This window comes from Macrotis lagotis, chromosome X, assembly GCF_037893015.1.
Source record: "Macrotis lagotis isolate mMagLag1 chromosome X, bilby.v1.9.chrom.fasta, whole genome shotgun sequence".
Lineage (NCBI taxonomy): Eukaryota > Metazoa > Chordata > Mammalia > Peramelemorphia > Peramelidae > Macrotis > Macrotis lagotis.
The window spans coordinates 77,586,659-77,610,557 of NC_133666.1; the positions used below are offsets into that span (position 1 = coordinate 77,586,659).

At 54.7% G+C, this 23,899-nt stretch overlaps 3 protein-coding genes across 8 annotated transcripts; all 3 read right to left on the reverse strand.

Moving 5' to 3' along the window:
* Positions 1-736: 736 nt before the first annotated feature.
* On the reverse strand, positions 737-7,260 carry KCND1 (potassium voltage-gated channel subfamily D member 1). Its single transcript, XM_074208334.1, has 6 exons — positions 6,692-7,260; positions 5,417-6,231; positions 3,434-3,680; positions 3,179-3,277; positions 2,714-2,979; positions 737-2,347 (listed from the first exon to the last, which is right to left on the reverse strand). Exons 1-6 carry the CDS (start codon positions 7,025-7,027, stop codon positions 2,074-2,076), a joined length of 2,037 nt encoding a protein of 678 aa, XP_074064435.1. The 5' UTR covers positions 7,028-7,260; the 3' UTR covers positions 737-2,073.
* Positions 7,261-7,511: 251 nt separating this feature from the next.
* Positions 7,512-16,608, reverse strand: GRIPAP1 (GRIP1 associated protein 1). Of its 4 annotated transcripts, none has more exons than XM_074208104.1 (25): positions 16,081-16,370; positions 15,753-15,819; positions 15,556-15,617; positions 15,176-15,202; positions 14,346-14,453; positions 14,020-14,173; positions 13,731-13,927; positions 13,595-13,642; positions 13,218-13,249; positions 13,055-13,102; positions 12,864-12,963; positions 12,688-12,765; positions 12,417-12,509; positions 12,126-12,260; positions 11,929-12,024; positions 11,086-11,298; positions 10,500-10,613; positions 10,329-10,406; positions 10,080-10,232; positions 9,887-9,986; positions 9,555-9,685; positions 9,163-9,282; positions 8,986-9,079; positions 8,691-8,845; positions 7,512-8,589 (listed from the first exon to the last, which is right to left on the reverse strand). In XM_074208104.1, the coding sequence occupies exons 1-25, from the start codon at positions 16,129-16,131 to the stop codon at positions 8,494-8,496; spliced, it is 2,550 nt and encodes an 849-aa protein (XP_074064205.1). In that variant the 5' UTR covers positions 16,132-16,370; the 3' UTR covers positions 7,512-8,493. The 4 variants fall into 4 exon arrangements, with proteins under 4 accessions (XP_074064205.1, XP_074064206.1, XP_074064207.1 ...); XM_074208105.1 differs by lacking the exon at positions 16,081-16,370 and adding an exon at positions 16,505-16,608 and having other exon boundaries at positions 7,513-8,589; XM_074208106.1 differs by lacking the exon at positions 12,417-12,509 and having other exon boundaries at positions 7,515-8,589; positions 16,081-16,369.
* A 347-nt stretch (positions 16,609-16,955) lies between these two features.
* TFE3 (transcription factor binding to IGHM enhancer 3) lies at positions 16,956-23,392 on the reverse strand. 3 transcript variants are annotated; one of them, XM_074208111.1, is made up of 11 exons: positions 23,116-23,392; positions 23,013-23,058; positions 21,262-21,375; positions 20,680-20,968; positions 19,641-19,865; positions 19,456-19,560; positions 18,983-19,100; positions 18,648-18,704; positions 18,467-18,542; positions 17,927-18,074; positions 16,956-17,575 (listed from the first exon to the last, which is right to left on the reverse strand). In XM_074208111.1, exons 1-11 carry the CDS (start codon positions 23,294-23,296, stop codon positions 17,219-17,221), a joined length of 1,716 nt encoding a protein of 571 aa, XP_074064212.1. In that variant the 5' UTR covers positions 23,297-23,392; the 3' UTR covers positions 16,956-17,218. The 3 variants fall into 3 exon arrangements, with proteins under 3 accessions (XP_074064212.1, XP_074064211.1, XP_074064210.1); XM_074208110.1 differs by lacking the exon at positions 23,116-23,392 and having other exon boundaries at positions 16,957-17,575; positions 23,013-23,075; XM_074208109.1 differs by lacking the exons at positions 23,013-23,058; positions 23,116-23,392 and having other exon boundaries at positions 16,957-17,575; positions 21,262-22,932.
* Positions 23,393-23,899: the final 507 nt, after the last annotated feature.

Sequence of the window (23,899 nt, forward strand, 5' to 3'; positions counted from 1 at the left end):
TTCCGCCCCTTGCCCGGTCACCCCGCCTGGTCCAGAAGCGGAGGACCGACCCTAGCCGCCTGAAGAGCTCGTCAGTCAAAGGAGAGGCTAGCTCCGCCTACGGACCCCCCCTCCCGCCCCATCCTTCTCCTTGTACCGCCCCCCACTCCGCCGACTCCCTCCTTCCCCTCCCCCATGCCTTGGCAACCTCTCTGGACATTCAGCGGTCCATGCTGCCCCCTCCTGGTAGCCAGGGGGAGGGACTCTCTGCTTGCCGAGGCCTGGCTTTTGCGACCCCGCCCCCCATCTCGGGGGACCGCGGAGTTTTCTCTAGGTCTGGCTTGCACCTTGTGCATCATGGACCATTCGAAATGGTGGCGGGGCCCCTGGATTTTAATCACTCCCCTCCCCGGGTGGACTGGGCGCCAACTCCACCTTGGGAGCCAGCCTGGCTTTCTCTTCCTGGACTTTTCCCCGTCCCCCTTTAAAAGCACCCGCAGAGAAAACCCCCCACCTCTGAGTTCACAAAAACCACTCTCATTTCCTGGTGCCCATGGGCTACCCAAAGCCCTCCCCAGACCCTGTTCTCTGGGGGAGTCCAGTTAGAGGATTTCAGTCCATGCTTTCCCACCCACCCCGCAGGGCAGGCTAGCTTGCCTGGGTAGGAATGGTTGGTATTGGCCAGGGAAGCAGGGATCAGACCAATGATTTCCCAGATAAGCAAGTTGAAAGCTAGATGGGGAAAGAAAATGGCTGATGGAACTCAACTCGAGCCCTTTTTGATGTCACCCCTGCTCCAGCACCCCACATCGCCCCAGTCGGACTCCCATCCCCCACTTGTGGACCAAGGTGTCCTTTGGTTTGTGTGTATTTTTATTGGTTTAAACTGCATCCAGTAAACCACTGGCTTTAAGCACGGAGCAGGTGGGGAAACCTGAGACGTGCCAGGAAGGAGGAAGGCAGGCAAGCAGGCAGATAGAAAACCCCAGCTGAAGAAGGGGAATCTAAGACACAGAAGGGAAACTGGGGCAGGCTCTAAGCACTCTGGAGATACCAAGGAAAGACCTTAAAAGCACATCCTCCTCCTCCTGGCCTGCTGTCATTAGTTATCTCACCAAAAATTCCACTGGATCTCAAGGCAGAATAGTGGGATAGCCAGATACTCTGTATCAAACAGCTAGTCTTGGAGCTATGTCATTGGGAGTGGGAAGGGAGCTTGAGCCTCCTTTCCTAGGGAACTGAGCTTGTGCTCAATGGTGCCAGGACCTGATTCTCCTTTCAAAACAACATGGTTCACTTTCTGCTGTTCTTTCTTTGATCTCCATGCCTGAGGATGATGTGAGGAGATGGTGGAAAGCTCCCCTTCCACTGTAAAATGGAAATCCATAGAAACAGCTAGCCACTCACCAAAGAAATAGCATATGGTAACATTTCCTAGGGTGAAGCTATGGGGAAACAGAGGGAAAGACCCCCTGCTGTTGCTACCACCTACCAGTCACCCTCTGTTAGCCCAGGTAGTAACATATCTTGGAGATGTACTTTAAGCAAGCCAACTTGCCCCTGTCAGGGCCACAATGCCAGGAGGTGAAATATCCTGAAGACAAAAATATAAGCCAAGCCCTGACTCCTCCTCACTGAAAACTAGGTTCCTTTCTGCTGGCCTGGTCAGTGACTATCCTAGGAATAAATAAGCTATAGGGAGACCCCAAGGCTCATTCTCTCCCATCCCAGCTGGTGATGTGGATGTCTCTGAGGGACAGAGAAGTGGGACTGAACAGACCCAGGATTCTTCCTTTCCCCAACTGGGTTCTTGGATTAGACCAATTACCTACCCCACCCCCCAGCCCTAATCCATTGCACCACACAAAACTGTCCTGTTCAGGGCAGTGGAGATGGGAAAAAAAAGGGCTAAGGTGGGGGCCCTACTCCCCCAGTGCTAGAATATTCCATTGCATAGCTTATGGTGGGAAGAGAAGGGCAATGTACCCCTCATCTGCCTCACACTTTGCCCCTTCCAAATATGGCTTTGGAAACAAAACAGGGAGACATCCAAGGTGGGGAACTGCAACCCCCAAGGAGAGTTGAAGCCCCCAATCATAGGGAAGAGATTTTAACAGTGTTGTGGAGAAGGTAAGAAGAACCCAGGCTGGAGTTGCGGAGGGCCCCTCGGTTGTTACTGCTGCTGCTGCTGCCACCCCCAGAAGGTCTTCCAGGCCCCTCCCCGTTGTCACTGACAGTTGGATGTGGCTGGCTCTCATCTGGGGTGTTCGCTGGTGGGGTGGGGATGCTGATAATGGCTGCCACCAGATCCTGACTATCATAATTCAAAGTCAGCCTGTCATGAGTCTTGGCATTGAGGCTGGCTCGGCTGGTGAGAAAGAAGGGCAAAAATTACTCCCAAGCTCTTCAGAACAGCTGTCACATCACCTCAGGTATGTCAGTCTGACCCCTGAGCCTCAATTTCCTTTTCCATAAAACAGGAGGAACATAGGGAAACTAAATTATTTGATTCCAATAAAATAATTGTCTTTAGACCCTAAACTCTAAAAGGATCAGTGGGGATGGGGGGGGGGGGTGGCACTACAATGGACATAAGGGAGTTAACTTTTGTTCTAAATTCTCATCTTAATGGGAATGATTCTCTTGAGATTGGATTCAGTGATCCCCAAGTTCCTTTCTGGGTTCATTTTCATTTTGAATCTCCCCAAATCTTAATTTCCTGGTCCCAGGTTACCTCTGCGGTCCTGGACTGTGGTGCCCAGCAAGAGTGTCCAGCTCCTGCATGCTGCCTCTGCTGACAGAGGCTGTGGAATTGGCCAGGCGAATGGCACGGCGCTGCTTGGTTTGTCGGGGGCAGCAGGAGGTGATCAGGCTACTAGCCCGAGCACCAGTTCCCAAGACTGCTTGGGAAGACACAGAGGTGCTGCGGCTGGTGCGGCCACCCAGAGAAATGACTCCCAATGCTTCACTGAAGGTGGTCTCATCGGTGAACTCGTGTGACTGGGGGGGGGGAGAGGAGAATCAGCATCGGGGGTGAAGGTAGGAAGGACCCAAGAAAGTAAATACTCCTGATGGAACAGAGAGAGGGAGGCTCACTAGTGGACCAAGAACCCGAGCAAATGCATACAGGGGCCTCATCAGAAGGGCTCTTGGGGAATGGGGAGGGGACAGCAGGGAGCAAGGCAGGAAAGGATCTCACCGTGGTCTTCTCCAGACAGTGTAAAAGATGATGGTGCTGTTGTTCAAAAGCTGAGCGGCTTCGTGTACTCAGCACTGGCCTTTCAGCACCATCTTGGTCCTAGGTCACACAGGTGGAGTGTCAGATGGCAGCAAACCCTCATGCCTCACCCCTTTCCCATTGCCAGTTTTCAGAGTTCATCTCACTCTTAACTGGTGATGAAATAGTGAAGAAATACCCTCCCCTCCTCAGCCATGATCCAGTGCATTGACCCACCTCCAGACCCCTGGTGCGTTTGTACTGAAGGAAAGCTGTTGTGGTCCCACTCTTAGCCATTCGGATCCTTGCCAGGCGCACTTTCTGCTGGGCCCGGCGCTTGTCAGCTCGCTGGTTCTGATGGTAGATTCGGCTGAAGTTGGACACAATGACAGGCACCGGCAGGGCAATGACCAGCACCCCACTGAGTGAGCAGATGGAGCCAAAGATCTTGCCTGCAATTGTGCTAGGCACCATGTCCCCATACCTGCGGGCATACAACCAATGCCAGATACTGGCTCTCCCAAGAGATCACAGAAGGGAACTTGGAGAATATTTGACCTGTGTATAAGGAATACTGTAGGACTGCCTGTTTTTGTCTTTGTGTATAGGGGTGTCTGTGTGTGTGTATGTGTGTGAGTGTGCACGAGTGCGCGCACACGCACATATGTACAGGAAAGATGGGGGAATGGAGATGGGGGAACAAATGCTCTCTGTAGAACCCTCTCTGGGTGGTTTTCCTAAGAAGCACTTGGGAAAAAACATTTGTTTATCTCCAGGTGCTATCCAGATGTTTTACAGAGAGGAAAACCAAAGCTCACATTGGAAGCCACATAGGAAGTACCAAAACCAAGACTTAAATCTCCCTCTGAGCCTGTTTCCCCCTCTTTATAATTGGGGGAGTGTATGATGTGTTCATTGGGCCTAAACTCCAATCTGACAGAGGCACAGTGAAGGAACAGTCAGTTGCCCCAGAGACTGGTTGGGCATCCTTAGACACAGCCTTGTTCTCAGCTGACTTATACCCAGACAATGAAGATGTCTGTTCAGAGGCTCTTCCACCACCACCACCACCCCAGTGGGATCCCTCCCAAGGCCTCCTGGGGCGCAGCTCTCTCACAATTCTGACAGAACCATGGGAGTGCCCCGACTGATCTGGGCCAAGTCCTTCAACCTCTCTGGGCCTCAGTCTCCAATTCCCTTTCCAGCTCTGGCACCCCAACTTGGGGCCTGATCACTTCAAGGATCTCTGAAGAAAGAGAAAACTGGGAAGGCATGGAGGAAGCAGAGAACCACGAGAGCAGGTTATACAGAATCAAGTCAATCCACTTGGAAAGACTTGGAAGGCCCAAGTCACGCAGTGAATGCACACAGTTCCAGAGGACTGATGCAGAAACTTGAAAAAGGACAGCCTCCAGATGCAGAGTGAGACATAAATTTTCAACATGGTCAACCCAAACATCTGTTTTGTTGATTTGTGAAAGTTTGGCATGGTAGTTTTCTTTTTCTTTCCTTAATTGTTCAGTGGGGGGGGGGGAGAAGAAAGAAGCGTTTACTAATTAAAAAAGTGAATCAAATTAATCTGGAGGGGGGAGAAAAGAAACAGAGGTTCTCTTAAGTCCCATGGAGACTAGAATTCCATGGTTTCCCTATTTCTGAGAGATTACCAAGACCTGACTGAGAAATATGGCCGACACTTGTGTGACCCAGAGCAAATCCCTGAGTGATTCCTGAGCCCCGTTATGATTAGAAGACCAAGATTTGATATTTTGGTTGTAATACCTACCCAACCCCCAATTCTTCCCTGGGGGTCTGCTCTGGGCTGAGTCCTTCCTCTTATTAATTCCATAAAAAAAAGAGATTGGGTCACTAAGAACATCTCCAAGTCCTCTTCAGGCCTGGAGACTCTACAGATCAAATGTCTGGCCTCCACCACTCCCATGGAGAAATGGTCCTCATGGACTCCAGAAGCCCTATATGCTGGGTGACTTCTAGCTGATCCCTTTTTCTCCCTGGACCTCGGCCTTTTCTCCCATTCTCCATCCTTCTGACGGAGAGGATGGGATATCAGTTATAAGGCATGGGCCTCGGAGTCAGATGTGGGTTCCGATTCCTCCATAGATGCTGGCCAAGCTCATTACTCTCTGAGCCCCCCAGCTGTAACATGGGAACTGTAATCATACCTGTTGATTTTAGTGCCATTGCCCTGTCTAAGTCACTTACCCAAGAGTAGTCATAGTAACGATAGTGTACCAGAAAGCAGCTGGGATGCTAGTAAAGTTGGTCTTGCTGGTACCCTTCTCAGCATAAAACATGACTGTAGCAAAGATGATGATAGCCATGGTGAGGGAGAAGAGGAGAAAACCCAGTTCAGAGGCACAGCTCTTGAGTGTGTAACCTAGAATCCGAAGGCCCTGTGAGTGTCTAGAGAACTTGAAGATTCGGAAGACCCGGAAGACCCGCAAGGTCACAAAGGCTCCAGACAGGTCATCGTTCTTGGGCATGAAGAGCCCGATGTAATAAGGCAGAATGGCTACAGCGTCGATGAGGCTCATGACGCTGCGGAGAAAGCGACCCCGACTAGGGGCCGCAAATAACCGGAGGAGGTACTCCCCTGTGAAGATGAGCACACAGGCTGTGTCCATGCAGAAGAAGGCCAGTGGGAAGCGGTCCCCACAGGGCTCTTCCCGCCAGCCAGCTCGGCCACCAGCTGCACTGCTCCCTCCCCGACAGGGAATAGTCTCCACCACATTGGCGATGACAGAGACCGCGATGAAGAAGCCTGTCACGTAGTAGAACACCAGTGCCATAGTACTCGTATGGGGGTTCTCAAAGGCTCGCCACAGGCGCTGGCGAAAGGGACTGCCGGGTGGCAGGGCCCAGTCAGCCCCAGTCCCCCCGGGTCCCCCCAGTTCGGCCTCCTCATCCTCGGCCAGGCGCTCAGCATTCTCTTTCTTGCGGTCTCGGTACTCTTCCAGACAACAGTCACCAATGAGCTCTGGCACGATGCCGTAGAAAGCTAACTCCTCATCGAAAGCCTGAGGGACAGGAAGAGGCTGGGGGGGGGGCACCTGCCCCTCGAAATGTGCCCCCCCACCTTAGGGACAAAACCTCTCAATCTCCTCCTTAGGCCCTGGCTACCTTCTGAGGTGGTGGATGGGCCCTGGCTACCCCACCAAGCTGGGACTCCCTGGCTGCCCAGCAATCCCTCTGCTTTTCTTCCTTGTAGCTTGAATAGAAGCCTGAGGCTGACCCCCTTCACTTGTTCTCTGCCCTGGGAGAGCCTTCTTTTCTTGGCTTCCCCAGAGAGAGGGAAGGGATCTGGGTGGAACCTCAACCCTCTACTCCCAGAGAGAAAGTGGCCACTTGGGTCTGAAGCCTTTGGCCCACCCACCCACTTCTCTCCCAGGGGAAGCCCTGAGCTCTTTGTCAGGCCTTCCCTGAGTCCCCTGCCACTCTTTTACCCCACCCCCACCTTCTCTCAGGCCCCAGGCTCACCTGGATGCACTCCTGTCTGGGACAGTGGAGGCGGCCGGTTCTGTAGAAGTTGAGGACGTGCCTGAAGAGGTCTGGGTCCCGGTCAAAGAAGTATTCTCCAGAGTCCGGGTCAAAAAAAAATTCCTTTTCAGAGCTGCCCAACAGGGTATCTGGGTAACGGTCCAACGTATTCTTCCAGGTCTGGAAGCGGCGCCCACTGACATTCACTACCAGCACTTCATCACTGCGGGCCTCACAGCCCTGGGGGGCGGCGGGCAGAGGCTGCTGAGCCAGGGGGAGCCAGCCCACAGCAGCAGCCCTGGCAAAAGGCAGCCAGGTAGCTACCCCAGCTGCCATCCTGGGCTGAGGCAGGCGGGCATCTGCCTTGGGGGCAGCAGGATGCAGCTCCAGAAGAGGAGCAGTTAGCTTGGGATGGAGGCTGAGAACCGGGGGGGACACCAAGGTGCCAGGTCAGGGCCAGAAACCAGGCCGAACTGGAGGAGTGAGCGCTGCCAAGGGAGGGGGCTGGGGGGAAGGATTGCCAGGACCAGGTGGCGACCAGTGCTGGTATGGGAGGAGAGAGGCCGGCTGTGGGGCTGGGGTTGGGGCTGGGCTCTGCGCAGGGGAGGAGACTGAGGCTTGAGGGGCGGGGCGGGGCGGCAGCAGGGACTGGGGGCTTCCCCAGCTCCTGGGGATGGAGATATGGCCGCAGGGAGGTTCTGCTGCCTTCCCTTGGCCCCTCCTCCTGCTCCTCGGCAGGGCTGGGGCGGGGCTGGGGTGCCAGGGCTCCCCACTGCAGCAACAGCAAATCCTCTGCCTTGCTTCTCTCCCAGCAAACAGGAGGCTGCAGGAGAGGAGGGAGGGGCCCTGCCTCCAGTGGAGAGGGAGAGTGGCAGCAGCCAGGTTTCCTGGTTCCCAGCCCCTAAGCCTTCATTCTGGGGTGTGTGTGGGGGAAATCCCTAGCTCTCAGTGGAGGATGGGAACCTGACCCCTCACAACTCCCTTCAAGTCTAACCAAGCTTCCCACTGCCCATTGCTAAATGCCAGTCTCCTCCTCCTCCTGGGCAATGCCCCCCCCAATCTGTCCTCTTCTCAACCAACCAAGCCCTCCTCCTCTGGTCCCTGGGGTCCCAGCTTAGCTGCACTTAGCTGGAAGCAGCATAGATCGATGGGTGGGAGGGGACAACCATGGCCTTTAATGGGCCTCGGAGGAAAGGTGGGGAGGGGAGTACAATTCCTGCTGTGTTGTCCTTCAGACAGCAGGTGGGGCAATGGGGGAGGGGAGCAAGTGTTGCTATGGGGGGGAGGGTTGTCCCCACTGAAACCCGGGACAGACCCCATTCTAGATAATCTTGGGTAAGGTGACTACCCCTAGTTTTGAAAACTGGACTTCCAGAAAAAGAAGGCACAGGGTTCCTTGCTGCAAAACATGAAGGGAGGCCTTGGGATGAAGGGAAAGGTGGCAAGTGGAGGCACCAGCCTCAGTAGCCCCAGGCTATCCCAATCTAGTCCAGGACGCTTAGTAAAAAAAAGCAATGAGATTTTTTTTCAGGCAGGAGAGGAAGGTAGGACATTATTCTTTCAGGGAAAAAAGGGCTACACGAGTCAGGACCTTGACAAAGCACACTGGGACTTCAAATCCCTTGAATCCCGCTTCCAGGTTCTCCCCCACCCCCAAGTGCAACAGCCCCAGTGGGTCAGGAGACATAAATAGAGAGAGATGGGTCACACAGTCATGCACAGGGACAGATGCGGGCTGGGGGGCCTAGATGGCCTGCACCCCCTGCCCAGGCTGGGCCAGCCGGCTGGGCTGCATCTTGTCCTCAGCTGGCCTCTTCCGACACAGAAGGGGAGGATTCCGCACCCCCTATACACTCCTTGCTGAGCCGAACAATTTCCTGGGAGAGAACTTCCATGTCCTGGGGGGGGGGGGGGTGTGCAGAGAGATGGAAATGCTGAAAGCCCCAGAGCTGGAGTTAGAAGCCACCCCTCACCCTAGGCCAGCCCCCTGCCTCCACACCTTGTGGAGGTGCATGTTTTTGGTCAATTGCTCTTCCAACATGTTCTGAAGTTTCTTGTTCATCTCCCGGAGGTTCTCATCCCCTGGCTTCACCAGGTCCCGCAGGACGCTGCCCAGGCCACTTCTGTCTGTGTGACCCGAAGGGCCAGACACATCTGGGGGGGGGGGGGCAGGGCCTGAGACTTGTGCCTTGGACTATTCCTGCCCCCCTCCCCATCTCCAGATCTTGATGTGGACCCACAAATAGACAGGGAAGTAAAGGAGGGGAGGTCAAGCAAGCAGAGGCAGAGCTGACCAATGCGGCTGTCCATGACGTAAGTCTCGATGATGGCGCTCTTGCGGCAGAGGTCCTCAGCCATTGAAGCACTGCTCACCTCCAGATGCTTCACCTGTTAAGGCCTGGAGTCAGAAACGTCCTTGCTGACCTAGCCAGGGCCCACTGTCCCTCCTCTCAAAGCCCCAAAGTGGGCACCTTCTCTTCCAGCATCCACTTCTCTTGCTGAGTCTCTGCCAACCGCTCAAAGAGCTCAGCCACCTCTTCATCTGACAGCTCTGCTGGCCGAGCTGGGCCTGGGGGGCTCCCTGAAGATGACTAGAGAAGGCCACAAGACCTTGGGCTGCAAAGTCTACTCCCTTCCCCAGCCTCCCCCCCCCCAAGGCTCCCCAGATTCCCATAAGACCCTGGGTCCAATCGCATTTGTGAAAGATGGCATCCAGACCTGAAATCTCTCCTGAACACACTTTCTAAGCCTGTGGTCTTCTCAGTGTAGACAAGGCCAAGCTCCCATCTTGTGTGAACAGGTCAGGACCAGATCACCAGACCACCTGCCCTTTACCCACCCTCCCTTCTCCACAGGGCTGTACCCGAGCAGGGCCAACCGAGCCCTCCTTCTCCCGTAGGATCTCCCGATAGCTGAAAGAGGAGACACTGCTGCTGTCACCCGTTTGGGCCCGGCTGGGTGAGCTCATCTCTGACAGGACTAGCTCCTCAAAGCCTGGGAAGGGGAAGGAAACCTCAGTTTTCTTTGTCACTAGGAGAATGACATGGACATAGACATTCTTCCCCCAAGGAGAGGAAAAAAAACAACTCTGGTCCCTGGCAACCATGACAGAAGGAACCTGAGCCTCAGACCAGCTTGCTCCTCCAGTCTCTCCACACAACTCCATTCCCCAAGTTACATCCAGGTGCTGCTCACCAGAGCGACTCTTGCTATTGGTCAGGAGCTCCTGGAGTCGCTCCTGCAGTTTGTCGGCCCGCTTTCGCTCTAGTTGCAGCTGCCGCTTCAGGTCCTTAAGCTTTGGAAGGAGAGAAGAGGAGAAGGAGCTCAGAGGATGGGAGTGCATAGTCTACCCAGAGTCCTAGGACTAGATTCCAGATTGACTGCTCACCGCAGCACTCCCCTTCTTCTCGAGGATACGCTGCCCATCCACCACATCCTTCACCTCCTGCTGTAGCCGAGCAATGGTGTCCAGGTGGTCGCCACATAGGGACTGAGCCTCCTGCAGCCGACCCTCTGCTGCCCGCACTTCTTCTTCTTTTCCCTAGGGATGGTGGGAGCTATGAGTCGAATGGGCTGGATTGGGCCACATCCTCACCCCCCACCCCCACCCTGGCCTCCCCAGGGGCCCTGGGCCCACCTGCAGCTCAGCTTTGTGGCGTTCCTCCTCCACACGAAGACCCTCCTCATGTTCCTGATGCTGCTCCTCTAGAGCCTCCTGCATATGAAGAAAGCAGGCCTGAGCATGCTCAGCCCAGGCTCCTGGGATCTGGAAAGCGGGCTGAAGGGTGGGAGAGCATGGTGCCTTCACCTCTGCCTCTTTCAGACGTCGTTCAAACCAGCCTTTAGCTCCTTCCATGGACTGCAATTGGGCCCGCAACTCCTCCACTATCTGCTGTAGGCTCTCCAGCTCCCGGGTCCGAGCCTGAGGGCAGAGGGAGAAATCCTAGTTCCATCTCCTCCCCTTCTGCTCCCTTGGAGATCACCCCCATCTCAGCCTGAGGAAAAGGCAACATCCACTCAACTAATCCAGAATGAAAGGGAGCCTCTCCCTAGCCTGCACTTCTAGCCTGTTTGTGTCCAATCTGTCCTCCATTCTGCCATCAGAGGGATATTTCCTAACATGCAGGTCTGACCCCCATCACTCTCCTCGATAGAACTCCAGTGACTACCTAGTGCCTCAAGGCTGAAATACAAATGTGTCAGGGTATTTCCAAGACTGTCATGGTTTAGTTCCCACCTAATTTGCCTTATCCCAACTCCTATCTCTGCACACTCTATGCCTTATGGTGGGCATGCTCTGCCTCCTCTGCTAAAAGAATCTTGTTGCTGCACCCCCCCAACCCCCGCTTCCCCAAGTAGAATGGAAGCCGTACTCCTTGGTGGAAGGAACTGACCTTCTCTTCCCGGATCTGGGCCCGGAGCTCTTCCTCCTGCCGCCTCCGGCCATCATGGAGCTGCCGGAGCTCTCGCTCATAGCGAGCCCGTACTGCCAACACATCTTTTTCTGCCTGCAGCCTGGCTGAGCCCAGCTCCTCCTTGTGCCTTGACTTTTCCTGCAGCGCTTCAGCTGCCACCTCATCCAGGAGGGCCTTCCTCTTTTCAGCACTCTGAAAAGTGTGTGTTGACTGAGTTGGGCTCCCAAGGCCCCAGGACCCCAACCCCACCTCTTCCAGGCTGCTAGGGCACCAAGAGAACCTTCCCAAACACTCTCCTCTCTCAAGCTGTTTTCCCATAAGATGATCAAAAGAATCTGATTGGCCACTTAGACAAACCAAACTCTGCCTCTAACATTCACTTGTCAAAATAGGAAGCCAAAAAATAAAACCCTAAAAACAAAAATTAAAAAAAAGGAAGCCAAGTGAGTCTGACCCACTCGCTTTGAGGTCATCATCTCCTGTCCATCCTTTTCTTACCAAGGGGCTGGCAAGCCTGAAATGAAACACTAGACAGAAGCCACAGTTGCCCAAGAAAGCCAGAGACTTCCTCAGTCCAAGTATCCCAAAAGGGTCCCACTAATGAACCCAAAGTTTGGCAAACTAAGACCCAAGACTCTGAAAAACCAAGGTCCTGCAAACCCCAAAAGTGACCTGCCAAACCTTCAGGGTTTTCCTGGAGTCCCTAAGAGGCCCCCAACTTCACCAAACATACCAGAGAATTACTGAGAGTCTTGGGGAAGGCAGCCCCACCTGCAAGGTCTGTGGTTCATGAGAAACTGCCCAACCTGAGTTTCTACTCACCTTTCGAGCCTCCTCCAGTTCCCGACTGAGATGTTCTTTCTCCTGCCCCAGGACCTGAAGCTGTTCCAAAAGCCGTCCATTGGCCCGGAGTGATTCCTGAGAAGTGTTAAGGAGTGTTAATCACCTGGACTCTCAAATTGTGGCCCCAGATCCAAGGAGCTGGGGTGAGGAAGAAAAGGGAAGCCAATGGCACTCACCTGAAGCTGGGAGCTAAGGTCATCTCTCTGGCCTGCCAGGGCCTCTAACTCTGCCTGGCACTGCTGCAGCTCAGTGGCCAAGCCTGCAGTCTGCTCTCGTAAGGCACACAGCTCCTGGGTCTTGGCTGTCTGAATCTGAGGGGGCCCCAGGAGGCAGAGGGGCCTAAGAGGGGCATCCCATGGATACCGAGAAAAACAGCCAAGTGGGGCAAGGGACAGTACATGCTAAAAGGAAGATGCAGAGAGCCAGAGCCAGAGACATATAGAGAGGGCACACCCCAGTCCCAATACCTGCTCGAGGGCAGCCAGGTTGGTCCGCAGGGCATCATTCTCTGCCAACAGTGCCTGTACCTGCTCCTGTGAGTCTGCGCTTTGGCAGGCTGCCTGGCTCCCCAGGATTGAAAAGCCCCGGGAGAAGACACACAGGGATCCCGAGGAGACAGGAGAAAGAGAAAAAGAGACACACAAATACACACAGACTATGTGGAGCTGGAGAAGGCCAGGTGCGAGGTTTTCCTTAGACCTGTTTATAGCCAAAAGAGAGAGTAGCCTCAAGCCATACCTGGTCCTGTAGGGCTCGGAGGGTGCTGGCATGATCCTGGCGTTCAGCCTGGCACTGTTCCTTTAGTTCGGCTAGGCTCTGAATAGGGGAAGGCAAAGCAAAGTCAAATCTCTGGGCTCTCTGGGGCACACCTCGGCCCCCACACAGGGATATCCCCCACCACCACCATGGGCAACCTGGTTGGCTGTCTGTAGTTCCTGCTGCAGCTTCTGAGTCCGGACTAGCTGGACTTTGAGATCCGCCTCTTGGTGCTGACGAAGTTCTTCAATTTTATTCCTTGCCAGGGGATAGGATCAGGTGTGCTGGCGATCTGACTCCTTGTCTCCCTCAATTCTTCCAGTACCCCCTCCCCCCCTCCCCCCCATACCTGCTGTCATTGTATAAAGCCTCCTTCTCTGTCTGCAGGCGGAAGAAACTAAGCAAGGGAGGGAGAGAAAAGTGGGCTGGTCAGCTCAAGGCCCCTCCCCATGGCTCCCTCCCCCTGGGTCCCTCCGTGAAGCCCCAGTGCTCAAGAGGGGCCCTTGTTGTACCTTTCTTGCTTCTTCTTCAGCTTCTCCGATAGCTGTGGGACAGAAAAGCCATGGGTACCCGGAGCATCAGGCCCCTAGGAAGCCCAGGACTGGGAAAGTTGGAGATGGGAAGAAAGAAGAGGATTAGAGGGCCAAAAGTCTGGGTCAGGATTAGGGAAGGGAGGAGCTGCTGCTGATACTGAACCCAGAGGGGACTCTGGAGGCCTACTGCTTGGACTCTGGCATGGAAATGACCCCCCCTCCCGACCAGAAGGATTCCAGGAAAAGGGGACAAAGACTCACAAAAGAAACCAAGGCCCAGGGGAGTGGGGGAGAAAAGGGTGTTGTTGGAAACCAGCTGTGGCCTACTGTCACTGAGGTCCTGGGCAAAGTCCCACCTTGGCCACCTCCTCCTGCAGCTTCGCCATCTCTGCCTGCTTTGAGCTCTGTAGGATGGTTGTGGACCCCAGCAGATGTGTCAGGTGGCATTACTCCCAAGAAGCTCTGCCCCCTCCCTCCAGCCCTAAGACCTACCTCCAGTCCCTGCAAACGCTCCAGAAGTAGCCTCTTCTCCTCCTTCTCCACTTCCCACTTTAGTTCGGCTTCCACCAATGGAACAGGAACTGCCAGGCCTCCAGGAGGGTCCCCATAGCCCTGTGACTCATCTTTTCCAGCAGTACCCAGCAGGACTGGGGAAGTTGTCTGCTCTTTCTCATAGCGTTCCTGCAGGGCTGCACAGAAATGGGGGGGATGAACCCCTACCACGTCCTCAAGGGACCCTAGCCCCCATCATACCACCTGCTTTGGGTCCCTAGGATCCTACCTGTAACATTCCTCTGGAGGGCTGTGTTCTCTGCCTGCAGGCGCAGAAGCTCCCCATCCGTGGGGCTGTCGGCTGTGTTCAGAGGCCCTGGACCTGGGGAGCCCTCCTTCAGCTGCCGATTCTCTTGCTCCAGCTGCTCAAGCTGTGCACAAAGCTGAAGGATAAAGAGATCCTCCCTTCAGATCCCTCCTTTGCAACCTCAAGACCATAGAAGCAGGCAAGGACAAGGCCAACCTCCAGGATTTGCTAATGGAGCAGTGCCTAAGTCAGTCTTGGGAATCTGAGACCACTCCACATTTCTCCTTTCCCCACCAAGGATCCCAAACCTTGCTGAGCTCTTGAAGCAGTGTGCTGTTCTGGAGACGGAAGTCGTCTTCCTGGCTGTGGAGTTTCCCTTGAAGCATTTGGTTTTCGTTGAGCAGAACTTCCACTTCCTGATACATGCAGAGGTACATGTGAAACATGTAGACACATGTGCACAAGAAGGAAGGAACAAAGAGAAAACACATAGGCAAGGAATTGGGGGAGAAAGGACAAGGGAAGGGTGGAAGAACAAGAAAGGGAGACAGAGACAGAGGAGAAGACAGAGAAGGGAAAAGACAGCAGAGACGCAGGGGGGAGCGAGGGAAGAGGAGGGGGGAAAGGGGGAGGGGGAGAGAGGGGGAGAGAGAGAGAGAGAGAGAGAGAGAGAGAGAGAAAGGGAGAGAGAGAATCTCTCTGAACCTCTGAAAATTCGAGGGATTCACTAGAGACCTTTCTATGAGTTCCTGGCATTGATATCTACAGGGGCTGTTAGTCTCCCCCACAAACTCTTCAAAAAGCACACTCATGCTTTTGTTTCATTTGATGGGATTGAGTGTTAGAGGGTCTTTTTAGGAAGTGTCTGGGGGGAACTCTTCTCTGAGAGAGGAAGGACATCAGGAACCATAGAATGTGAAACCTTGTCTAAAGTCCTTCACCCTGTTGCATTTTACTGATGAGAGAGAATGATGTTCCAGAAGGGCCAGGGTCAGGGCCTGGTTCAGCATTACACACTAAGTCCAAGGACTCAGTTTTCTGCGCCAAGCAAGAGCCAATAATGTCCATGCTCTGAAATCACCTTTGTCTAACCAGTTCCCAGAGCTGCCCAATTATTGCCCCTTCAAGTCCTACTCACCTGGGCTTTCTTGCTCTTGCTCAGGGCCTGTAAGATGAGAGACAGAGAGAGAAAGAAAGAAAAAGTCACAGGAGAAACCATTAAAGAACAAGAATAGGGGAAGGAGGCAGCCTAAGGGAATGGGAAATGAAGTAAAATCTTTTTGGGGGGGTGGGAAGAAGGGAGATTGAAATAGAAACCAGTGAGGGTAAAGTCTAGGGAAGAACTACTGGGGGGGAGGGGGAAAAAGAAAGAAGAGGGTGAGGTTAAGGAGGATACTACTGAAATGAAGAGGACAACTTAAAGTTAAGACTTTGAGGGAGATTGGAAGTAGGGGTAAAGAAAGATCAGTGAGTGGTGGGAGAGAGGACGGTGACAGGGGCTGAGAGGATCCTGGACACCTTCTGGGCTCGAGCAAACTCCTTATCCAGGAACATGATTCTCTGGCGCAGGGAGGTGAGCTCTGAAAAGAGAGGACAGCAGGGAGAGAGGCTGCTACTGATCCTCCAGCCACTTGACAGTCCCATGAATCTCAGGTTAGGCCCCCATCTACGCTCCTCACCCTCCCTCAGCAGCCCCTTTACCCCTGTTGCCTTACCAACACCATTTTTCCTCAGTTCGTCTGACAGCTGGTAGTTCTGAGTCCGAAGTTCTAGCAGTTGAGCCTGGGGGCGGGGAGGGTGGGAGCCCCCCTTTCCTCATTACCATTTCATCCCTCCCTTGCAGATTTTACCTTTTGACCCCCCCCCTTCCAGAGTTTCTCTGCCCCCCATCCCTTTGAATCCGAACAGTGGTGCCCCTCCCCCATTCAATGGTGTAGCAGGGACTTGTGTAAGGTTACTCAGTCATCAGGGGGGAGCTTCCCCTACCACTGGGCCCCCCCCTTAAGCCTCTTTGGGACGCTCTTCCTCCAGAATTGGACGGACCCCCTTTTTTGCACTGCTCCATAGCCCCTTCCGGTTCCATGGGTCCCACATCCTCCACTGCCCTCTTTGGATCCCTATTGGTTCTTCCTATACTCAATGCCCTCCTGCACCCGGCCTTCCTCTGACCCTCACTGGGCGCCCCGCCTCTCAGTGTTTCCCTTGGATTTCTATTGGTGGTGCTTGCGTTTAGGACGCTGCTGTGCCCGCCCTCTCTGAATTCCTATTGGACCCTCATTTGCTAGGGCCTACTGACCTCGCCCCCAGAATATCCCTCTAGAAGCATTAGATCCTGCTCCCCCCCCACCCCAAGCCCGTTAAGGCTCCTCCCGCAAAATCCCTAGATAGCTCCCCTCTCTCCTTCCAGCCGGAACACTCAGAACCCCGGCCAACCCTCCCCTGTCCCCCGCGCCCCATCTCTAGCCACCTGCATCCGTTGGAACTCCTCCTCGGAAAGAGCCTGCGCCATGTTCCCGGCCCCCCCCCCCCGGCCACCGCCTCCGGCGCCGTGCGCGCAGGCGCAGCCGCCTCTGCCGGGCTACGACTCCGAGAAGGTGGGACGCTACCAATCGCAGGGGTGGGTGAGAAAGGGAAGGCTGTGGCGAGGCAGGACGAACCGATACGCCGGAGTCGACGTCTCTCCCCCTGTCCCCGTCAACGCGGCTTTTGGTGGCACCCAGCGGGAAAAGAGGGTGCCGGGAAAGCCGACGTCTTCCTACGCCGGAAGTCTCGTCGTAAACCTCAGCTCCCGCCCCCTTACCCCTGCCCCGCCCATCTTCGAGTGAATGCGGGCCCAAGAGACCTCAGGGCTGTATCCCGCTGCACTTCCCAATACCCTATGCCCCCCATTCCGAAAAGGACAGGGTCGACTTCAAAGCGCTTTACCAAAGATAGGCCGTGTTTTATTGTATCTGCCAAGAGAAGCGGAACCCGCGGGCCGACCCCCCCCCCCAAGTCTAACTCCAGCCTGGCAGCCCCCGGGGTCAACACTGGGCTTCAGCCGTAGAATTCCGGGGCAGCACCCCTTCTTCTGTCCAGGCCCCGCCTCTTGTCCCTCGCTGAAGGGAGGGGGAAGTGGGAAGGGAGGGGAGCAGGATCATATGTGTCTGCGCCAGGGGGCTCCCGGGAAGTGGGGGCTTCATCAGGACTCCTCCTCCATGCTGAAACTGCTCCGCCGGCTACTGCTCCCCTTGGACTGAGCCGGGGAAACGGAGGAGAGCAAAGGATCAGTGGCAGCCCGCAAAGGGGACAGCCCCGCCCCCTGATTCGGCCCCAAGGCTCCTGCCGCGCCTGCCTCCTCCTCCTCCATCAGAATGTCCTCCAGGCCGAGCTGGAAAGGATCTTCGCCCAGCTCCCCCAGGGGATCCTCAGGAAAGTGCAGATCCAAGAGAGCTTCTGGAGGAGGAGGCAGCGGGGGCGGGCCGCTGCACTCTGCCGAATCAGCCTTGGGTGCTGGAGACAAGGGCAGCCCGTGGATCTGTGCTTGGAGTTCCAGCTCCTGTAAGGGGCAGAAAGCTAGAAGGCACCATCACTCCCCTCCAAGCACGGGCACATTTGTTCCTGACCACCGTCCCAGGAAGGGGCTACAATTATTCCCATTGCACATACAGGGAAATTGAAGGGGAGAGTGCTTGGGTGACTTGTCCACGATCACAAACCTAGGATCTGAAGCAGTTCTACCTTCCAACCCCTGTGCCATCTATGGCCTATTCATATATCTTTCAGACTCTTGCTCCCCACCTCAGCATTCCCCAGATAAAAGCCAACATCCTGAACAACTTTCTTTTCCCCAGCTTCAAAAGTCATGCCCCCCCCTTCCCTACTCCTTTGGAGGGAAAGGCAGGCCCACCTGGACTCTGAGCTGCAGGCTTCTGTTTGCTTGCTCCAACACCCGCTGGCGGCTCTCCAAGTCCTTGGCTCTCTGCTGTTCCTTCTGGAGTTTACGGATATAGTCCACTGAGGCTTTGAGTATGGTTCCCTTGTTCAATCGAATTTCCCTAGGTCATGGAGCAAGGAGTTTAAGAAACACCATCCTCCCCCCCCCACCCCAGCTCCTAGGCTCTACCAAGGTTAGCAGGCGACTGGGCACAACCAAAACAGTAAACACTGACTTATTGAAACCTTTTTACAGAGAAAAAAGAAGAATGTGCTTTAGGTCACAGGTAGCAGACATGATTCAAATCTGGATTTTTCCTCCAAATCTCCTACTCCCCTTCACCACCCTAATTTTCTCCTCCGAAATGGGTAGATATTGTCAAGTCACAGCGTCCCCTTTCATGGAAAAAACTACTGATCCAGTGAGGCTTAGAGCCTTGCCTTGGGACACAGATGCTGGATTAAAAGTAGGAAATCTTTTTCCAACCCTAAGAAGGGTCCCAAAAGGACTCACGGGTCACTAGACTTGGGGATCAGGGTGCCCAGCTCCTTGATCCGGTCATTGATGTTGAACCGTCTCCGCCGCTCAACTGGGATAAGGTTTAGAAGCAGAACCATGTAGTCTATCTATGAACAAGCCAACCCTAGAATCCCAAGCCCCAAGAATCCCTAGCCCCAGACTCCCCAAAGCTCACTAAGGTTATGATTGTCCTTCTTCTGTCGCTCCTTCAGAAGGGCCTTTGCCTCATTCTCTGTAGGGAGGGGATGGAGAAGAGCCAAGTCAAGGAAAGGAGCCATTCCCTCCCCCCAAGGTTTCCACTCCTTCCCCTAGTTCCCAGCCCTGAAGCTCATCCACATTGTTCACTGATTTCCCTCCCAACAGCCACCCAATTCTAGTCTCCAAGAGATGTTTCTGAAGCTCCCCTGTACCCCAGCGCTTGAGTCCCCACTACTTGGGTCATGGATCCTGGAGTGCTGGACTTTCTACCACTGTGAGGGGAGGGAAGACTGGGGGAGGAGAACAGCTCACCAGAGATCTCCTGCTTGATACTACTCAGCTCAGCAGGGCAGGAGTTGCTGACAGGGACAGCTGGGGTCACAGCACTGGGGCCACTGTACACATCCAGCAGGTTCCCAGAAACGGGCAGCTTTTTTCCGGGGAGGGGGGTAGGGATGAGACTTACCAGGTCTCCCCCACCACCACTACCACCACCAAGTTCACCCTCCATCTGCCCCCACAAATCCCTGGCAAAACTTTGCAGTGTCCTAATCTTTCCATCTCCAGAAGGAACCCTTTAAAGGGACTTATGGAATCCAAGTTCCAGGGGTCCCCAGTCTCCATCCCAGGGACATGGGGCATTCATAAATGGGATACCTCCACCTGTGGGAGAGAGGAATGGTGTCATCTGACTCCTCTTTAGTCTTACAAAGTCAGGGCCTTGGCTCTTAAAACAAAGGTCCCCAGAGCCCCCTTCCCATATCCTAGGGCCATCTTAAGCTCACTGTGCTTGGGAGCTGCAGTCCCCCAGGGCCTCCTGGCAGATAGCCAAGCATCTCATCGTTGTAACTGGACTCCAAGCTGATGATCTCATCAATCACATCATCAATCTGAGAATCAAAGAAAGCAAATGGCAGGAGAAGGAGAACTTGAGCCAGATACTCTGTCCAGGGCCATCATGGGGACTCACCTCCTTTTCTGAACTGGAGCCAATGTTGAGAAGGGCCATGGGGCTATTGGGGGCACTTCCTGCAGCTGGTTGGGCCCTCTCAGCTGAAGGGCCCTCAGCAGGTGGTGGTGTCAGGGCCTGAGAAGCAAGCTTGGGGCCAAGTGTGGTTGACAGGTACTGTTTAACCTGTTGTCGCCGAGCCTGTTGCAGGTGGTAGCGAGTAGGGTTCTCTAGATGTGTCTGAACCTGAACAATTAGGATGATATGTTTGTCCTTTGTCCCCAAAGAGGACCATGATATAAGGAGGTGAATGACACAGGGAGGTGATACCATCGCAAGCGAGGGGGGGGGGCTGTGCTAAGTCACCAGCCTCACTTTGTCCTCCAGAGCCATCTGGGTCCAGTGGCCAGATATGAATCTTGGGACAATTAGAGATGCCCCTGGATGCAAGACAATTAAGGGTTAAGTGATCTGGAAGACACGCAGCTAATAAGTGTCAAGTGTCTGAGACCAGATTCAAACTCCTTTGCTCCTGACTCCAGGGCCAGTGCTCTATCCACTGTGTCACTTAGCTGCCCCTAAACAGCATACTAGAATCCCCTTTGGAAGCCTAGCCTAGGCTTCAGATGGTCAATGCACTCAGAAAATTATGTATTTACACTTGGAAGGGACATTTTCTCTCATTCCTTCATTTTAGAATTGAGAATAGGCTCAGAGTAGAAAGCTAAGAAACACCAGGGCTAGGATAGGCCTGTTCAGTTCCAGTGTTCTTTCTTCCATAACAGCCTGTAAAAACTGATAGGGCTCTGAAAAGATCATCTAAAGTAGGTGTTCTTAATCTTCCTTATGGCATGGCCCCCTTCTCAGAAGAAGTGAAGGAGATGCTCAATTTCAGTTTAGAAGTGTGTAAAAATCAAGAAGACTTTTTTCATCTAAGTTCACAGACTCCCTCCTGAAATTTATCTCTAGAAGAATCCCTGTTCTAGGCCATCCTCATAAAGGAAACGAAGGCAGCCCTGAGATGAGCAGTGAGCTGACCTCACTTCTGTGGGCTCCTCACCTTCAGCACTTCCACTGGCACCTGAGCAGAGGCTGGTCGGGTAAGCCCCACCCCACCAGAAGGGCTGCTAGGACTAGCCCCAATGACCACCGAGATGGCAGGGGATGCTGGAGGGGCCGGACCACTAGGGAAGGTGGTAGAGGCCGCCCGTTCCCGACGCTCCCGCTGCTCTTGTTCTTGTGCTTGGGCTCTCATTAGCTGCTGACGGAGGAGAATTCGTGAAGACATGACTAAAGACGATGAAGTTGGAGGCTGTGAGGAGGCTGCAGGAACTACCTGGGAAGGGAGGCTAGAAAGGAAACAAGAAAGACAGAAGGGGTGGCTGACATAGTGGCAGACAGACATGAGGATCTGGGACTCCTCGTGGGAGGTATAGAATTGAACAATGAGAAAAAGACAGGGACAAGAGGGACAAAGATTTCCCAATCCTACCCAGAACATAGATGACTCAGCACATTCTTTTTCAATGCCCAGGGAGGAACAACAGAAGAGGGAGAGCCTGGACCCCTGGTGGCCTGAGGTCAGGAAATAGGGAGGGTTGGGCCAGAGGTCACATAGGCTGAGGAGTGGCTCCCTTGGTACCTGGAATGAAGGGGCTGACTCTTCAGCTCATAGAAGCTATCTGGGGTCAAGGATAAGGCGTTCTCCAGTTCAATGTCGGCCACGATCCCAGACTCAGGGAGCAGGGAGTTCAGGCTATAAGGAGAACAGGTGGATATTGGGTGGGTGGGGGCTGTCATCTGATCCCTAGCTAATCCCCCTCCCCAGTTGTGCCTCTGTCTTTCACAGAGACACAGGGATAGGCCCTTGGTCATGAGGCAGCCTTCTGGTGAACTCCTTCAGGTTTTCTTGGCCCTGGGGTCCTGTGTGTGACAAGAGGAAGATCTGGGCTTGAGTGCTTTTCCTGTTCTGTGGTTGTAGGAAGAGTTGGGAAAGGGTTTGGCCAAGGGTCAGGAAGGTATGTTGTCTTCTAAGTCTGGGAGTTCTTTGAGGGCAGGAACCCTCTTTTGACTGTCTTTGTATTCCCACTGCTAAGCATAGTGCACACAGTAGACAGTTAATGTTTACTGACTGCCCTAAGAGTTGGGAAGAAAGTCAGACTTCGGGGAAGGGAAGAGGATTTCTCAATAGGGAAAAGCCAAAGGGAGCAAAAGTTTTAGGGCACTGGTAAAAATGCTGGAGAAATCATGGAAATTAGAGCCAGAGGGACCTGAAGATTAAGCAGGTCCAAATTCCTCATTTGGCAAGGAGAAAACTGAGGCCCAATGATAATTGATTAGTGAACTAAGTACTGGAGCCAGAATATCAGCAAGAGACATGGGGACTTGATAGAGGGATCAGGAACTGAATCAAGGAAAAATTGAAACAAGAGCAAACCAAAGATTTGACACTCGAGGGATGGGGGAAATTTGTCAAGAGTTGGGAACTGAGTCAAGAAGAGATTTTATGGCTCCAAGGAGTACCCCAATTTCTGAGCACATCTAAGAAGGGCTAACCAAGAGTCAACAAAGAAATGAGATGGAGGTCTCAATGAGTTAGTAAAGGAATGGGGAAAACATGGTTTAAGAGCTAAAGAAATGTTGAGGACTGGAAGCAAGCTGCTCTACTCCAGGATGGAGCCAGAGAAAAGAAATCAGGGAGTCTGGGGGAGGAGGTTAAGCCAAATCAGAATGATATGGAAAAGACATAGGGAACATTGAAAGGCAGCTTCAAAAGTGGGAGGTTAGAAGAGATAAAAAGTCTAATTCTCTTGTAGCCAAGATCCACGAGGGGGAGTCTAGAAGAGTCCTGGAAAATGAGGCCAGAAAACAAAACGAAACAAAACAAACAAACAAACAAAACCCCGGCAAGGGTGCCAACTCGGTGCCCTCCCTTCTTTCCTTCCCTCCCACAGGTCCATTTCCTGGAGGAGGAGTTTCCTTGGAGGGGGAACACTCAAACTCTGGAGAGAGGGGAAAATGGTTGGGGGAAGGGGGGCATCAAAGGGCAATTTCAGTTGTTGACCACCAAGAGATTAAACTGGGAGTTTCCGACATTGCAAAGGGATGGGGAATGACTAATCCAGGATGTCTTTAAACTAGTCTTTGCCTTTTCCCAGGCCATAAAGGGGGACCTTCTCTTTTCCCGAGGCTTCTTCCTTACTCCCAAGGCCAGGAGCCTTGGGACCTAACAGCCGCCCCTTCAAGGGTGCAAACCTGTGGCTGACCCCCTATCCAGAGGTGGCCTAAATGACATCCCCCCATCGGAGGGAGGACGCCTGGCCCGCCTCGCCCTGCCCCGCCCTCCCGAAGATACACCGGGGGCTGGAGTCCCAGTCCCAGGCCCCCTCCGACCTGAGTAGCGAGCCCGTGCCGCCTCCTCCTCCTCCTCCTCCGCCGCCTCCGCCGCCGCCGCCGCCGCCGTCGCCGCCGCCGCCGCCGCCGCCGCCGCCGCCGCCGCCGCCGCCGCTACTCCCGGAAGGCCCTCCGGGTCGCCGCTCTTCCAGCAGTACGAAGACAGCGGGAGCGCCGGGGGTCCCCCGCGCTCCAGGCCCGGAGCTCGCGGGCTCCGCTGCGTCCCGGCCCGGCTCCGCCCCGGACACCGACATGGGCACCGACATGGATGAGGTGGTTGACATGGGCGCCGGCGGCCGCGGGATCCTTCTGGCCCTCACTGCCCGCCGGCCGCCATCGGCACCAGCCCACCGGCCTGGAGCCGAGCCGAGCCGAGCCGAGGGGAGCCGAGCCGGACACGACCAGGAGAGGGAGGAGAGGGAGGCGGAGGCGGAGGCGGAGGGAAAGGAGGAGGAGGAGGGAGAGGGGGAGGGGGAGGAGGCGGGGGAGGAGGCGGAGGAGGAGGCGGAGGAGGCGGAGGAGGAGGCGGTGGCCTCGGGCCTCCTCCGGGCGCCGGTGTCAGCCACCTGGGTTGGGCCCTGACTCATCCCCAGCCCAGACCGCCCCGCCCCGCCCCGCCCCTCCTCCTCGGGAGCTCGCCTCCGGAAGTGACTGAGACGACACAGGCCGGCTCCGGAGCCAATCCCCGCACGTTAATGGAACGAAGGCCTTGCCCCCAGAAACCAAGTAGGCCCCGCCCCCTGTCTTCAGCAAGATTTCAGAGGCCGGTTGACGCGAGCCGGGCCCGCCCCGTCCCGCCCCGCCCCCTCCACCTCCCCACCCGCAGCCACTCATCCAAGGCTCCCGCAGGCATCGCCCTGGACTCGTGACGTAAGGTCGGAGGCGGT